Below are 17,463 nucleotides of genomic sequence, written 5' to 3'. Positions count from 1 at the left end.
GCAGCAGCCCACTGGTGCGTTTACATCAACCAATGTGAGATCTGTGATAATGGTTTCATGATGAAAAAATGGAAACCTAAATCAGGAGTCTTACAGGGACTGGGAACTCTAACAGTGTTGACATTCACCTAAACTTTGATCTTAGAATTACTCAATAGTGCAATGTTTTATATATAGAACAGGTTTATCACCTCAAGGGGAAGTGACAAGGATAAAAAACAACATAACTGTGTAACAGCTACAAGCTAAAAGATACTGCAGCACCACTCACAAAAAAAAAATTTTGAACGAGTAACTCCTTAATAAAAGCGCGCACAAATATTGGGCGCACATACACACGAAAAAGTCCAAATCTTTGACTATTGAGGAAAGTTGATTAAAGAATATGAAGATGACAGACAGCACGTATAGGAAAAAAAATTCAGATGCAGTTCAAAAAAAAGTTAAAAGTAGTGCCAAATTTTTTATGTGGTCTAACTATGTAAATAAACAAGATACAAGACAGAAGTAGTACATGTCAGAATAAACCCCTGAAAACTAAATAAAGGTCAATTCTGAGCTGTGTCCCTAAAAATGAAGTTTTCAAGAAAGGCCTTAACACAGCGACAACTTTGTCACTACTCCTGCATTGCAAAAGTAGAGTTTTCCATGCACGTTAGAAAAATCAAAACTCCTGCACACTCCAGACAGCTATAATTTAAAAAAAATCACTTTACTAAACCAAAGTCATGTCTGATGGGCAAATCTGTGAAAATCTTACAAGGATCTGTTAATAAAGAAGTAGCAGAAATTTAGAAAAGTGTTACGGCGATAAGACGGGGGGGTGGTGTAGCGTGTGTGAAGTAGTACACTCCTGTAATCTACACACCACAACGAAATTAAGGAGTGCTCTAGAAGATGCAATAAGGCAACTGGTCCCTGTCATCTCTCTGATAACCATTCCAGAGGTAGGGACAAAGACAGTTGCAAAGTGAGTCTGGGCTCTTATCTTTACTGAAGATGGATTTTCCAACATGGCTTGGGAAAAAAAAAATTTAATATGCATAAACCTAACAGCAAGAAGAGGTCTCCAAGCAGCAGCATTAAAAAGCTTTTACAATCATTTTACAAACATTAAAAAGCATTAACAATCCTTTGAGGCACCAAATAAGTACAGCAAAACATTTAACTGCATTGGTAGGCCACAACACTACCAAGGAGTTGTCAAGCATACTTAATTTCCAGTTTATCTCAGTGACACAGAAATAGAAAATTATAGGACTGTAGTACACTCTAGTGCACTGAAATAGATATAAACACAAATCCTGCATGTTACAAGAAAACTCAAAATAGAGACAGAAATAGGTGAAGTATTAAAAATCCTCTAAATTACCTTAAGTGAACTTAAAGGAAAAACCTTAGGAAAAACCCTAATATTAGGAAAACTGCTATCAAAATCTCTTCCACAATTAGCTTCATGGTTACAGCCACAGACTGCTGAAATATCCTCTACCTAACTTCCCCCCTACACTCCAGCACCAAGAGTCCCTTTAGGACACTTGGAAGCTTGCCAAACACACAGGTTTTGAGCAATAAAGGAACACAATTTTTTTCTCCAGATTATACAAACCACTGCATACCGGTAGAAAATTACATACACGCTGCAGAAAATATACATGAAAGAAAAAAAATTATCTCCCAGTAACATTTTGAAACTGTACTTGCTGTATGCCTTATACCATGTTATTAATATTTATCACCCTTTGCTATATTAACAGAGGTACTTTGCCAGCCTTATACATAGAGAAGCAGCCTTCAAAACCACATCATGTGAACGTAACATGTCTTCTGAGATTAGATTACAGAAAGGCATGCATGCCCTTGCAAACCATTCTATCACTATCTCAAAGTACTCAACATATGCAAAGACTCTTCCAAGAATAAACCATTAGCAACCACAAATATCATACATGAAGAATGCATATCACTTACAGCCTTTGTTTAGAAAGAAAACACAAAGCATCGTTATTTAACATAACTGTTTGTGATGCCAACAGCAAATCCCACTGTAAAATACCTTTGCCTCATGTCAGGTAAAAAACCCAAAATACTCAAACACACTATAAAGCTAATACCAAACTACAGCTTTTTCCTTACTAAAAATAAAGTCTGTAGGGCATAGGTTTCCAGTAATTATAGAAGATCTACCGTGTCAGTTTAAAGCACAGAAGTGAGAGAAAACTGTTTCAATTGCTGAATCAAAACACATTCCCATTCTAATTATCTCTTTTACTTTCTGAATTTTTTTTTCCATATATAAACAGAGAGAGGTGGGATGGTTTAAAACTCATCAACTTCCTTTTTTAGGCACAGAGAATGACTTCATTTTAGAGCAAGCATTCCTCTGCAATTTACCGTCCATTTCATGTGAAACTTAATGTATAATAATCCCACAGATGCACGAAAACCAGATGATGAAGACGAGCCCAAGTAACATCTAAGACTAACTTGGAATGTAAGTAACTTCTCTTTTCAGTCAAGAGACAGAACAATTGAGAAGGGAAAAACACAACACAGGTAGCAACCCAGGTGCCCCAGGGAAAGATTAAGCCTTCACCTTTGGTTTGCTTTTTCACGAGGAGATGGTCATTTATAAAAACAAAACAAATCCAGATGACTTCAAAGGGAAAAAGAAAAAAAAAAAAACACACCAACAAAATCCTAGTACGTTGTACTAAAATACACTAAGCACACTTCTTCCTAACCCTAAATTTGTTGATACTCACAAACATACTGTAGAAAAAACCTTCCAGTAAAACCTTTGTATTCAGCTAGAGGTGCCTACATATACTACAACATTTCTTCTCGGCTTTCCAACTTTCCCCAGCATGAAAATGAAATTCCTTTTCAACTGTTGCAGACCAGACAACACTTTCAAATACTCTGTGCTCTAGCAGAATCCCAGCAGGATTCCTCTTGCCACTTCTGATTTTCAAATGCCTTTTCTCAGTCTAGGAGAAAAGAGTAATTGCCCTTTCATTGCAGACAAATAAGTATCTGCAATACTTACTGAAGTATTAGAATACTTCAGTACTATTTAAACCTTTTTAATAGTTTTTATGTAAAAAGAGTTTTTTAAATAATTTGGGTTTTTATTTAAAAGAATTATTAAATAAACTGTTTAAACTTTAGTTATTTACCTTCTCAAATAATTGTCTTTATTTAGGATGGTACACTTTCCATATCTAAAATAGTAATGCTACACGTTTTTTTTAAAAGTAGTATTTAAGAAAGTCAGTCCTAAATGGCATGAATCACTAAGGAAAGCACTCAAGTTTGCAAGAATTAAGTTGTCGACCTCCATCAGCATGTATTAGTTACTGTCTATTGGACTGGCACAAATATGACGCACAGAATATTACATCTAAAGGAAACTTTCCACTGTCATCTGTACAAGTTCTTCTCACCATGCAGCTCGCCTAACCTTATGCAGTCACATACACATGACAGACTTAAGATGGGCACGCTGCCAAAGTGCATTACTGAGTAACCACTTCTAAGAGATGCAGCTGGCTAGCAACGCATTTTTAAACGTACTTGAAATATAGTTCAATCAATTCATTCTGGTAATAGACAACAATTATACAAATGGCTGCTGATACAGTTAACTGTAAAGCTTTGAAATGCAAGCTTAATACAGTAATTGCGTTGAGAATAATTTGAGCTCAACATTCAAAACTGTTACTTAGCTAAGTCAGTGTTCATATGCTCCATTTACATTCCCTTGTCCCAAAGTTCTTCCCCAACAGAGCTGGGGAACTACTTGCAGCACCAGAAGAAATAGCACAAGTGTTCATCGGCACAGGAGAGAACGCGAACAAAAAAACACCACCACCACTACACACACCCATCCCACCCCCAAACAAAAACAAAAGCAAAACCCAAAACAAAACAAAAATCAACACGGGCAACAGGGGGATGTGGGAGGTGTTCATATCTAGGTTTTTTCCTTTATACATCTGTCCATGGCCAAGTTTAAGACTTCTAATTTTGATATTATTCTACTACTGCCTACACCATCACAGTGAACATACATACGGTCTGTGACTGTAATTATATCCCATCCCCCCTGGCTTGGGCAGAAGGCAAATACTTGCCCAGTCCTTCTCACAAGAACTCACAGATACATCTCTACCTTTGCAGAGTCACCAGGTCTGGCACATGGGATTTAGCTCTTAGGCTGGAATGTGGCACCAACAAACCATTCCTCTCAAAACATGAGCACACGCTACTTACAGACCCAACTGGTTAATATATATAGCATGCTACTGTAGATTTACATACTCAAATCAATAGCATATGAGAATTTTTGCACCGCACACTTTGGTCTTCGTCCTTTGCTCTTCATTCTTTCATCATCAGTACATATGAGCAGTTAAGCTGGATCAAACCATCCACCCAACCCAGCATGCTGTCTTCAAGAGGATACACCACTAGTGGCCTACAGCAACTGCCCAATAAACTTACACATCAGTGCAAACAGAATTCAAAATGATGGCTTGACCTAGACCTAGGAAGCATAGTCAAAGCAGTATTTTCTTTGTACCATCAGCCCTCACTTTGTTGGATGTGCGTTCAGAAGCCAGATACAATAGCCATCAAGGCTCCAGTAACAAAACAAAAAACAAAATTAAATTAAATACAGAAGAAATACCAATATTGCTCTGCTTGAAAAATAAGTTTATCTGGAAAAAAAATTAAAACCTTCATTTTGATCAGACATCTCAAAAATAACTGAAGAGGAACCACAAAACCTGATTTTGCAACTTTTTCATAGATATGTGTCTGTATATATATAAAATACTTTAAAACTGACATTTTTTAATAGATAGATACACACACAAACTCATTTGTTTTCTCACACAGCTACTGAAATACATTGTTCAGAATAATTGAGAATCAGTAGGGTAATTCATTATTCATTTTCACAGCAGCATTTCTTAGGTGTTTTGTTTCAGAAGCCTGCATTTCTGTGCGTTTTCAAAGCACACAGAATACTCCATGGAGTCAGGAAAGAAAATACATCTCTGACTGACAGAACGCACATACAGCCACTTCTCTATCCATCAATGTCCCAGAACTGCAAGCCAATAAGCACTAATACTGGGGGGGTGGGGGGGAACCAGACAAGATCAGCGTTATCTCCTAATTTTGTAGGACTACAAGTCTACCCTTGATAGCAACCCTGGAAGTGATAAGAAAAGAAATCTGAAAATTAGTATATTTGTTAATGCCATCTGTGACAACTGTATGCAGAGTTCAATAACGATCACTCTACCTCTGGCAATCATCAGGTCAGGACTAGGTCTACGCTACAGCTCTCCCGCTGCTACCCATACAGAGCAGCAAGTAGCCTTAGTTAAGAGGGAGTAAATCATGAAGGGCTTTTTGACATGACTCACCTGTAGAATGACTAACTGCAGCACTTGGTAAGTTCTAAATATATTGTTTTACTTCTCTGTCAGATTGATTCTGCTTTTAAACCAGAGGTAAGATGAGCCTATGGTGGGCAGGAGGGCGGGCATCTCCAGTTGCTGCCTCCTTGAAGGACAGCCAGGATATGAAAAAAATCAAAGTTCTTCCTAAGTACTAAGTACTTTACTAAGTGAAGATATTATTCAGCCTACTAAACAGTCTTCAGCTGAACTGCAAAGTAGTTCTATAAATGCATTTGAAGTTCTTTGGGCACAGTATTGGTCTACACAACAATACTGTACCTTCAGAAGTTGCCGAAGTGATGAAACACTACCAGTTCTAAATCAAGCACATCAACCTAACAGTGAAGGGAAAATGCACCAAATGTAAATGGGCCCTGTCTCACTTTGTTGGCATGCAATTTTTAGCTCGCCTTGCCCTCTAAATATATACGGATGAGAGTAAAATTAATAATTCACAAACAGAACACTTGCCAGGTTTAAAATGGGAAGCATACCATATTGATGGGTTCCCCCTTGGTTGTATTTGCTACAGTCTCACTTGCACAGGAACAGCTGCTTTCCAGATATTTTTTTTTCCCTACTATCATAGCAGTGGATATTCCTCAGGCACTACAGGAAACACTCCAGCACAGCTCAAAGGTTTTGGTGTCGCTCCTGCTCTCCCCCTCTTTTTTCTTCTGAATTTTATCTGTGGTTATACAATTACTACTCTACACAACTATCCTCACATGTAAACGAAGATCCCTCCTAATTAAAGCAATATTCGAGAGTCTCACAGGAAGGCTTGATGCTTAGATTTCAGTAAGACCACAGCTGTAACGAAAGAGGTTAGGAATACTTAGAGAAGTTTTTCTAGCCTACTAATCCTCTAATTAAACACTCAGCTTACCCTACTATATACATCTGACCAATCAGCTTCTCGAAGACTTAAAAAAACCACAGGAGCTATACAAACCTTCAGTTTGGACAAGTATGTCCAACAGACATCAACAGATTTCAATAGGACTTCCCAGAAGTTACATTTTATTTTTTACAAAACTGTATGTGGAGGACAGCAAAGACAGACATGTATGGGTGCTACTTAAAAAAAAACAACACAACACAAAACACACAACCAAACCCACCACACAACAACAAAAACAAACCCCAGCAAACTTTTGGAAAAAAGCAGTTCTAAACATGTTAATTTTATTTTAGTAGTTCTAGCAGGTGTCAGTCTGGCCACTGTCATGCCAAGTGCCAAAACCTGCAAGATAATCCACGTCGCAGACAAATCAGTCACTAGTCTCTGGACAGCAAACACAAAGTGCTTGTGTTAATCAAAACAAAACATTAAATTGGGAGAAAAAGTCAGAAAGAAAAAGAAGCATGAACACTGGCAAGAGACCGGTCACAGTAGTGACTGGCTGTCAACTAGAGCACACTGCAGCAATTTATCAAAAAAAAAAAATTGGGTCAGAACAAACACAAGAAAAAGGGATGGCTTGATTAATGTTAAGGTGTGACTAAAATACGAGAGAATATTCAGTTAAAATTAGAAGCCCTGTTTGAATTTAACACGAGTGTTCTGCAAGCCAGAAAATTTACAACCAGGCATAAAGTTAGCAAATAATGTCACCAATCCAACACAAGATATCAAGTTGCATATCTAACATTATAGTAGTCATTTTACAAAGTTGCATTTTATCACTGCCTCACAGCACTAAATTTCATTCAAGAAATTCATAGCTCCATTCACTTCAATTACTAAAATTACAGTTAGAAAAAGCAGAAGTAGTATAATCTTTATAACTAGTCATCTCAGATCTTCGCCTAGTCTTCTAGGTACATGCATGCCTGATAGAGTTCTGTGTCCAGAGCTGAACGTAGCACCACAATGAAAATCAAAAAAATCGACCACTGTACTACAGAGACCCTAACAATCAAGACCACTGCAATCAGATGCGTTTTAACATGTCTAAATGAAACTCTTACTTCTTATGCTCACACGAGGAAATTGAAAATTTAGTGGTAGTCTTATAAAATTTATATAAAACAATTCAGGGGTCTTTAAAGCTTTAAGGTTTAGGAAAATTCCATCCCATAGATTTTAGTTTCCAGGGAACTCTAAAGTAGTAATCCCTGTTACACACTGCATTGCAGTTAAATAGCAGTGATAAAGACTATCCATACATCCAAGAGGATAAGCAATAGCTTGTTAACACTAATACTTAAGAGTTCACTGCTTCATTGTAGAAATCCCCATATAAATGGAGTTTTGCAGCTATGCCACTCAAGTCTGAAGAAAACACTATCTCCATCTATCTCCATCACATTTTACCTCAGTTACACAGCTCATTAAAGTGTTTTTTTTCTGTCTTGGGGTTTTCTTGGTCAAAAGGAACAATCAATAGGCTATTTCAAGATCTTTACCAGAAACTTCCCTGCTATACTTGCACAGAAATACTCAAAGCCACAGCTGATAACCATCAAATTAAAAAAAGCTGAAACTAAATAATGAGGGGGAGGGAGGGGAGGAAACAAGCAACCCACACTCAACCACTCTCAAAATCTGGTAGTATACTCTCAGGATTATAAAGTTACATTTTCTTTCTGAATTAAGCCAGTTACTATGATTAAGCAATTCCAACTACACAGAAAATATCTTCCCTAATACAGAAATCTCTAAGTACTATACCTATCACCATATCTTCCAAAATTTTCTTCCACAGCTAGTGAGTCTAACGTAGCACACCATTCTAAGACACAGCTGCTAAATATTGCTTGCATCAAAGCACATTCAAACCGTTATATGGCTTGAATATTAGTTATACGGCTGCTATGTACATACAGGTTGCATTTTCTTCCCTGGACGAGCTGCTTCCATGCTGATGTGCAGAAACGGAGAATGCCCTTGTCCGAGACCCTGTAATGAACCTCCCAGGAGATCAGAGACTGCGCATACATGACTGCTTTAGCTCGCTCTGCTTGACACAGATGTACTCCGGGAAACTGCTCCCCAGCCCTGCAGCCAATTGCTCCCTCGCCAGCCTCTCATCTCCCAGGCCGCCGATTACAGCTACCGCAGGGTCGCACAAGAGCAGAATGGGCAAGACTGCATGCCTTCAATTCCAGCTCAGAGAATACCAAAAAAGGAACTGAAACGGAGTTCGAGACTTAACATTTTCTGCATCACCAACAGCTAAGAACAGCTCCAAGGTTATATTTTTGCTCCAATCCAAGACTTCATTAGCACTACAAAATGAAAGCACATGTATACCTCAGGTCCCAGAACAGAACAACCCAAAAGTCAAACATCTGCTAAGTGCATTTATAGCTGTATTATCGACCTTTCACTGAATGCTCATTCCAAAACACGTTTTTTTTTGATATAGGCCATATATTCTTCTTCAGCAAAATAAACCAGGGCTTACTAGGGGAAAAAAAAAAAATCCTCAGGAGTTGGTTGTTTGGTGTTTTTTTTCTCCTGTTGAAGAGGTAAAAAAGCCATGCCATTAGCTGCAATTCATTTCATGTCTCCTTTCAGATTAAGATGGCTCTCTGTTTCAGGTATGATACAAGTAGCTATGCTTTTTCCTTGCTGAAGCCAACCCTAGAAAAATGCAGCCTCCACTACAGCACATCAGTTTCTGAGCTTCATTTCACTCTTCCCTTCTTCATCACTGACATACCTTAATCTCCTTGTCCCATCATATAATGCATATGAAAACTGGCTCTTTAAGGCATTATCCGTAGATTAACCTTCATGACATGACACTGCCTTCCTTGTTCTTTTTTTCTTCTTTCATTCCTACTTCTTGCATGACGAGAAGTCTGGTCACGAAGCTGGACCGGTGCCACCCCAACCAATGAACAAATGAACAACTTGGAGAAAACAAAACAAGCAACATACTGTTCATAAACTTGGGGCAAATACCACCAACCAAAGAAACCTACTGTGTAACTGTGAAGATGGTATTTACCACCTAGCAGTTCAGAAATCAGAAGACCACATTCAGTTCCCCTCAATGCCTTTCTCAGCCCAGAAAATTCTCTAACCATAGACTAATGAAAGTATTCTCAGATAGTGCTGACAAGAGAGTTTAGAAGTAGTTTGTTTCCACTCTGTAAATAGATGTTCACTCTAACATGTGTGTGAACCTTATCACTTACAAGCTATTGAAGGCTCCTCTGTTGCTATATGTAAATACCATAAACTACATGGTTCATACAGGAAGAACAAAGCTAAACAAAAATATCAGGTACCCTAACTCTTAGTGATCTCCTCTCAACTGAGCATCCTAAACCAAACCCATTCTTTTCCTAATGCAGAGAACAAATTCATACAGTTCTTTAGCTACTCAGATGAATACTGAAACAGCAATGCTGAACTGGGTTCTGGTGGCTCTCCCACATTTTAATGCAGGCTTCCTTTGCATAAATCCATACTAGAAGTACTTCAATTTCTAAAACTACAAAAGTTGGTTTGTTTAGGTTGGGGGTGGGTATGTGAAGGGGAAAGAGGCTGTCTATTCCTTTGGGGTAGAATAAGGGGAGAGCAGGGGGGGTTGGGAATCACACACCATTGATTTTTTTATATGTTTTGGAAAAAATACTTGGTTTGGAAACTTAAAAACCTCTCTGAAGCAGTTTATTGAAATCTCTTTCTAGTCTGTAGTCAACCAATTCCTAGTTAATAGTCATTCAGTCTTGGAAGAAAAAAAGAAAAAAAACACAACACAACACCACTCAGAAGCTTTATTCAGTAAAAATAAAAAAAAATAAAAAAGAAAGCAAAGAACATGTAGAGCCAAGCTGACAAACTAACAAGGTTTTTTTTTTTCCAAACAGATGGAAATTTTTGGCTTTTAAGTCCCATACCAAAATACTTTGTGGATAAACGTCTGCTCTTACCTAAGAATAAATACCAGGGATTCGCATTAGATGGAAAACAACACAGCAACTTCAAACTGCAACTGTCTCAACATGCTTAACTACAAAAGTATTCTAAAACAAACTTTAGGCAAATATATTCAAAATTATCACATCCTTGAACATGTTCAGCGACAACACTGTGGGAACTCAGAGCAAGACTATTTGTGCTGCAGCAGTATCTCAACCATATGCTTGATGCTGCAAAAGAATCTTTATGAAGTGTATGAGGGCTTTATTTTTTTTAAAGAAAAAGAAACATAAGTAGCTATCATGAAACATCCACTTTTTCCATCAATCTGTCCTTCTTAATTTTCTTTTTTATACCCCCTTCAAGTTCCACTTAATTTGAGCTTATCTTCCCCTATAAAGGCACTTTTTTGGCAAAGCAGGTCAAAAAAAAAAATACCTATCTATTCTCCAGACAGGAAAGAAAGATTTTGTCTGAACTCTTAGCTTTGTGCAAAACTTTTAATCTTTTCACAAGCAATATATAGTCCATTATTTCCTTGCAAGCAGCACAGGCTTCCATTAAAAATTCCCTCAGAATCAACTAAATTGGACTAATTCCAAAAGCTCTGTTAATCATGGGGTGGAATGCAGAAACGTTTACAATGGATCAGAAGAGTAATTTTCATGTCACTTGTTATGACTAGTTTCTGGATCAATCTGTAAAAATATCTCCTATCACGTCTTACAGCAACACTAGCGTTAACACACCAGCAAGCTGCATATATTTTACTACAGCCGCAACCTCTTCTTTCCTGTCCTACAAATTTTGCTCTTAAAATGAGTGCACAATTATGATCCCAGTCTGTCATAAAGTGGCAGTAAACTGCCTTATTGCAGGGTGTGCAGAGTCTCTAGCAGGCAGAGCTGTGCCTAAACTGCCATTCCGAGATGACAGGACACGTGCATGTTTTTATTTAAAATAGCTGCAGTGGGCAGGACTGTGCTCTCAGCAGGATTTACCACATGAGCTCAAGCCCAGGGCTATCAGACCAACCCAGACAGGAGCATAAGGAAACTTGAGTGCTCATTTGCTGGCAAAGAAGCCATACTGACATACCCACATGTAGCCCTGGGAACTGGCAGATCTGGTATGAGGTTTCTATTGATACTCTAAAATCATGTTTTGGGGTGGGGTGTTAAGAGTTGCATCCATAATCCAACTCAACCCTTCCCTATATGAACAAATTATACAAAACGAACATGACCATTTTTTTCTAACATTGCAGTCCAAAAAACCCAACCCAGTTCACTGCTGCCTTTCTTCATGTACCTGAAAGGATAGCATCTATCTCAAACTCAAAGCACCTCTCTTTAGAAAAGAGTATAAAAAAAACAATAAATACTTAACAATGAGACAATAAGAAAATACTTCTAAATGAGGCTTTATTTTGGATTGGGGAGGGTGGGGGGGTGGCCCAGGTCACAAGGGAGACAGGAGGAGAGGCAAGGTGCTAGGGGATTAAGATGATGCAGGAGGAAGTTGTATGACACAAACTGTCTAATGTTAGTACATCAAACACCACTACAGATGGTTTTGTTCAGGTCCTTATTAAACGGGAACATACTAACTTCTTATCAAGAAGAACAGCTTCCTACAAGTTTTCTATTAAACATAAATTAAATATAAGCTATTCCTCTATGGAGACATTATTCCCTTAGCAAGGGAAGACAGAAACCTTCATAGGCAGTGGCTCATCATTTAATGAATTAAAACTATCCATAAAAACCAAGTTTGACTGCCTACAAGTATTTTTCAGAATACAATTTCCACATAACGGCTAGTTCCCAAGAGGTACATCCACACAGCACGCTTCAACTTGCTTCAGTTTGTATCGGCACGTACACATGTAACTGAGTGTTTCCAAAAAAAGAAGACGACAAAAAAAAAAAAGAGGAAGAAAAAAAAAAAAAGATAGACGTATTCTGTGCTGATACTCTCTGGTGTATTGCCCTAGTAGCATACTCTTGGGTTTCTCAGGACATTGCAGGACAGCTGTCACAAGCCACCGTGACTCTGAGAACGAGCACGAGACAGGTTGCTAGTTTGAGCCCTCCTGACATTGCACAGTTACATATCATTCCGAGAGCTGTGTACTTATTCTCTAGAGGGGCTACCACAAAGTTGTAATCTGAATTGGCATCAACAGTGACATTACTACATACTCTACTGTATAGACTCCTTCATTAATCACCCTGCGGTCCTGATTTGGATACAGTGATGAAGCAGAACAACAAAAGATGTATGTAAAGTTTTAGAGTACTTTACTTATTTCTGGACTTAAAAACATCCCTCAGTAGAGACAGATGGAAGAAATTCATCATGTTCAAACAGAACACTACCAAGAATTTCACTTCAACATGTATAAGCATGTGGTCACCATGCAAAAGGCACTGAGCTAGGCCAGGGGGGTTTTGCGTGATTTGATTTGTCAGTTTGGGTTTTTTTTTTTCGTTTGGTGTTTTTCTGGCAAAAGAATGAGCATGCTTTCTAAATTCAAAGCCACTCAACTTTACAACTGCAACATATCCATCATCTCTTGCTTTTACATAAATTAATCTCCAGGCATTTTGGCAGCATTTTTGAAAGATATTCTGATTTTTCTTTATCCTAAAGAAGTCTCAGATCACTGTACAAGTTCACAAGAACTATAAACCAGGGCGTTACTAGTGTTGAAACAGCCACCTAACCAAGGCCATATGTTTAAATGCTTTACAATCACTTGTACAAATATTAAACATTCATCTCCTAGAATAATAGATGGCACAGAAATGAACAGCTAATGAGTTCGGATATGAAGCAGCATAATATGGGTCAGATAAAGTTATCTGTTTTGTACTGTCATTATATTATTTGAAGTACAGGAACACGAACGCTTTTCCCTGACAGCAGACCCTCAGGAGGAAAAAAGAAAAGGGGGCGGGGGGGGTGCGGAGGAAAAAAAGGAGAGTCAAATTATCCAGTTAGGACAGACTCTCCAAATATAACAAAACCAAGCTATGCCCACACAGAACAGTTCATTGACAAGAACACCAAACATCAGCAGATAATAAATAAAAAAATTTGCTCTTTCAATGAATGCTGTATATTTGGAATTATTATTCACCTAAATGTTTTTCCCTTGACAGAAAAGTGAAAGATCATGAATCTCACCAGTTCACATGAATGCAAGACTTAACCTCACTTTCAGCTTTCCCTGTCTCTCAAGTTTTCCTCTATTCATGTAATTGAATCCCAGCCAAATCAAGTATCTTTACTGACAACACATTTACTCTTAAGAGTGAACAAAAATTACTACCTATAAATCAAAGCTCAGGAAACTATAATGGAAACATAAGGTAATGTTTCCAACATCAGTAGCAGGACTGACAACAGCAGGAGGTTATTAGCACTCCACTGGGCCACATTTCTTTTTAAAAACAAGGCAGGCAGAATGGAAGTAAAACTCCGAGCCTGCTCATGACCACTGCAATTTGAACGAAGGCAGAATTTCATCATAAATTTTTTACTTTCCAAGTGGTGTAACATACAAGCTTCAGGTGTTATTGTCTGCAGATTCTGTTAATACATAATACATTCCACAAATCATATCTCCCAAATTATGCTGAATAACTTCAAGACATCTGAAATCTACATTTATCATGAATACCTGTCAGACAATGACTTCTCCTCACAATATTTTGAGCAGACATTGTAATATCCTTGCCTTACATTAGATCTGATGCTTTCCTGATCACAGAGTAAACATATAACTCACTTCTATGTTTTTATATATATATACACATTATATATATATGTATATATATATAAAAATCATATAACTCACATTTCAGAAAACTAACCTTGACAAGTTTGTTTTGGTTTGTTGGGTGGGTTTTTGTGGTTTTTGGGTTTTGCCAGCTTCACAAGTTAGATCAGCTTATGGGAAAGGAGACAGGACAAAGGGGGAATGACACCTCCCCTTCAGAGACCAGGAACTAATTAGTCCAGCTCAGCCTTCGCATGAAGACATATTGTAAGACATGTACTTTCTTGCTGAAATTGCTTCCATTTTCCTCCTGCAATTCTAAAGCACAACAGAGTACCTTAAAAGTCTGAAATAACCTTTTTAAGGAAAGATGTTGCTAGACAAAAAACTGTCAGAACTTTAAACTCCTAGGAACCAGCCTAAGATCCATCAGAAGGATCACTGAAGGGACATTTAAAAGGGGATCCACTTCTATTTCTACTTGCCTTGCCTACCCTCACGTAAAGGTATACAGTTGAGCTCCTTTTGTTCTGTGTAGAGAGAAAGCCGCTGATTTTCTGGTGTACTAAGAAAGTTAATGTTTTTTGCTGTGTCTGACTAGGAGGTTCTGGGAGAAGTCAGTGTAAGAGTAAGGTGCTGATTCTGACACAACAGATTCATGCACATGGTTGTGCATGGTACGAACATTACAGGAAAGTTCAACTGAAAAAATGCAAGGGTAAAAATCTGACAGAGATCTAAAAATTAGCCAAAAAAGAAAACCTACCTCTTTTGTAGGTGCATGTTCTTGACACTGCATTCTTTGTGTCAAGAACAACCTCTGAAAGATATTTTTTTTTAGTACTTTATTACAATTTTCTCTTTTATGAATAATCACGTAGAAGACAGTCTAGAACACTACTTCTAAGAAAGATGCTCACATTTCTCTTTTGAAGAGGAAAAACTAATGCTGCAGGACTCTTACTGTAAACTTATGACTTGAGGGGCTATTTAGTAAAAAAAGTTGAATGCATCCAACCCACAGTAGGCAAATTAGGTGCTCTTGATTTGTTTAACAAACACTTAGAATTCTCTGCTTCAGAGGGCATTAACATTTGAGTTTGCATGGGAGCTGTAACCAGCCAGCAAATACTAAAGAAGGTGCTCTCTGAAAAGATTACTCAAACAATACAGAGGCATTTTTAATCATTTTGGAATAAGCAACAAAAGTTACCTGTCTTCCTAATATAGCCACAGTTAGACCACAGTTCTGTGCTGCCTATTCTGTGCATTGCCATCCAGTAGCACAAACACAAGCTCAAGGAAAGACTGATTTTAAATGAAACTGAACAACATGGAATTTAGACAGGCTTTTGGCTTTCACATTGGCTTCTAAAAGGCAGACAATTATCCGATCTTGCATAAAGTCTACCCATAAAAATTCTACTGCCATGATTTTCTTGTAAGACAAATATGAACTTGCATAGGAAGCTTATACCAGACCCATGCTACCTGAGATGCAACCATGGCAATTTTCACCAGCCCCAGGAACTCTAAAGGTGCCTTCAACATATTAAGTCCTGCCCCAAGATACAAACTCTCCTCCCTTCACTCTCTGCCTGAACTTGAAAACAGATTCAATAGCTTAAAGATGTCCTTACGAACATCACTGATCCCATTAACAGACAGAAAACTAAAATACTAAGTCAAATACACAGTAAACCAAACATTAAGACAAATACACAAAATATATCATCCAGACTGGAGACCTAAGCAAAAGACCTTTCAGCAATATGAATCAAATATGCCATACCTGATGGCTACAAGAACTGTAACATTTGTAATTCAGGATTTCACAGCTAGTAGGGAATTTTTAAATGCTGAAGAAAAAAAAAAAAAGCAAGATTTGATCTAGACAATGTCAACTCTATCTGTCAGCCAAATGACTTTTCTACAAACATCAGATAATGGAAACAGGGAAAGGAAAAAAAACAAAAACAAACAAAAAAACCCAAAACAATACAAAAAAAAAACCAAAACAAAAAACCCAAACCAAAACAAAAAAAAAAAAAACAAAAACAAAACAAAAAAACCCCGCAACCCAGCACTATTGCATGACCTTTCTAACAATTTAGAAACCAAGTCTCCAGACTAAGTATGTCTTTCTGATACTACCAAATGTGTAGAGAAGCCATCTACACAGAATCCAAGACTTGGTTTTACTGTGACATATAAAATAGGAACAACTACAGCTTACAGCCCTAGGGATGTGTTACTATAGCAAACAAATTTCTGCAATCAGATCAATCTTAATCATACACGCATTAATATAACTTTAAATCTTTAACTGGGTTTTCTGAGGGGAAGCCTTCACTAGAAGGCTTTTAGCAAAAAAAAAGCTTTCCATGATTCCAAAAGCACCTCAAACTGATAACAGGAGAGAATCTGAAAAATTATATACGAGATACATGAGAAACAACAGTTAAAAGAGGTAATACTGAAGCTTTCCCACCTATAGCCAAAAGCAACATGTAAAGAAATATTCAAATAGGAAGAATTTGAATATACTTGTCCTCTAGGCAACTCCCTATGTTTCTAATGATAAAGTTTTCATTTGCCTAGATTATACGCATATTATAAGCACACCCATCCCTTTTTTCCAGTGTTACTTCACTTAAGTCAGGGCACACAAAAGAAATTAACCTATTCACCAAATTACTTGCCATTATTCTCACATTTCTTCACAGGACTGACTCTACAGAAAAAATAGCTGCCTGTAAACCAGGCTGGGAAAGTGTCACTGAACAGCATGCTGTAAAAATCTCCTATGTATAGAACAAACAGAATCAAACTGGCTTATAGTGCACACTAACCTTAATCAAATGTGATCATATCTGATAAAGGCACTCAACGTTGGTAGAAAATGGGATTTTTTTATTGAAATGGGAACAAAATTTGATATTTGGGGCAGTACAACATCATAGCTTTTGGTGATCTTAACATCAATTTCCGAGCTTTTGACTGAGATGTAATTAATTTAAATAATAGCAATAATTTTGTACATTATTTTACTAACCATTTACAGACTTCCTCAAAAGCTGAGATTTCCAAAAGATTTGTCTGTAAAATTTGAATCAGTTTTCATTGTTGATTATCAAAATCAACACCAGCAGAAGCATTACTTTAAAAAAAATTATATACAGCAAAAGCATTCAAGAATAATGAGACAAATAAAAGGATACTTTAAAATGTTTATAACCAGGTCAGCTGTCTACTAAAAACTACTTACGTTGTCTGAGGTCTCTGTGCATTGACAGGGGCTCAAAAAAGGGTAATGC

At 37.5% G+C, this 17,463-nt stretch overlaps 1 protein-coding gene across 8 annotated transcripts in view; it reads right to left on the bottom strand.

The window, feature by feature from the left end:
• The window catches only part of SLC4A7 (solute carrier family 4 member 7), a 101,886-nt gene that overhangs the window by 63,807 nt on the left and 20,616 nt on the right, over positions 1-17,463 (bottom strand). The window contains exon 1 of one of the 8 annotated variants that reach the window (XM_054191058.1): positions 8,308-8,650. The exons of the other annotated variants lie outside the window; for them this stretch is intronic. Coding sequence (XP_054047033.1) covers positions 8,308-8,343 — 36 coding nt within the window. The 5' untranslated portion in view covers positions 8,344-8,650. Of the gene's footprint in view, positions 1-8,307; positions 8,651-17,463 lie in introns of those variants that run through there. 8 annotated transcript variants of the gene reach the window in all.

The sequence above is a fragment of the Rissa tridactyla genome, chromosome 2, assembly GCF_028500815.1.
Source record: "Rissa tridactyla isolate bRisTri1 chromosome 2, bRisTri1.patW.cur.20221130, whole genome shotgun sequence".
NCBI lineage: Eukaryota > Metazoa > Chordata > Aves > Charadriiformes > Laridae > Rissa > Rissa tridactyla.
This window is presented reverse-complemented; position numbering and strand designations above follow the sequence as displayed.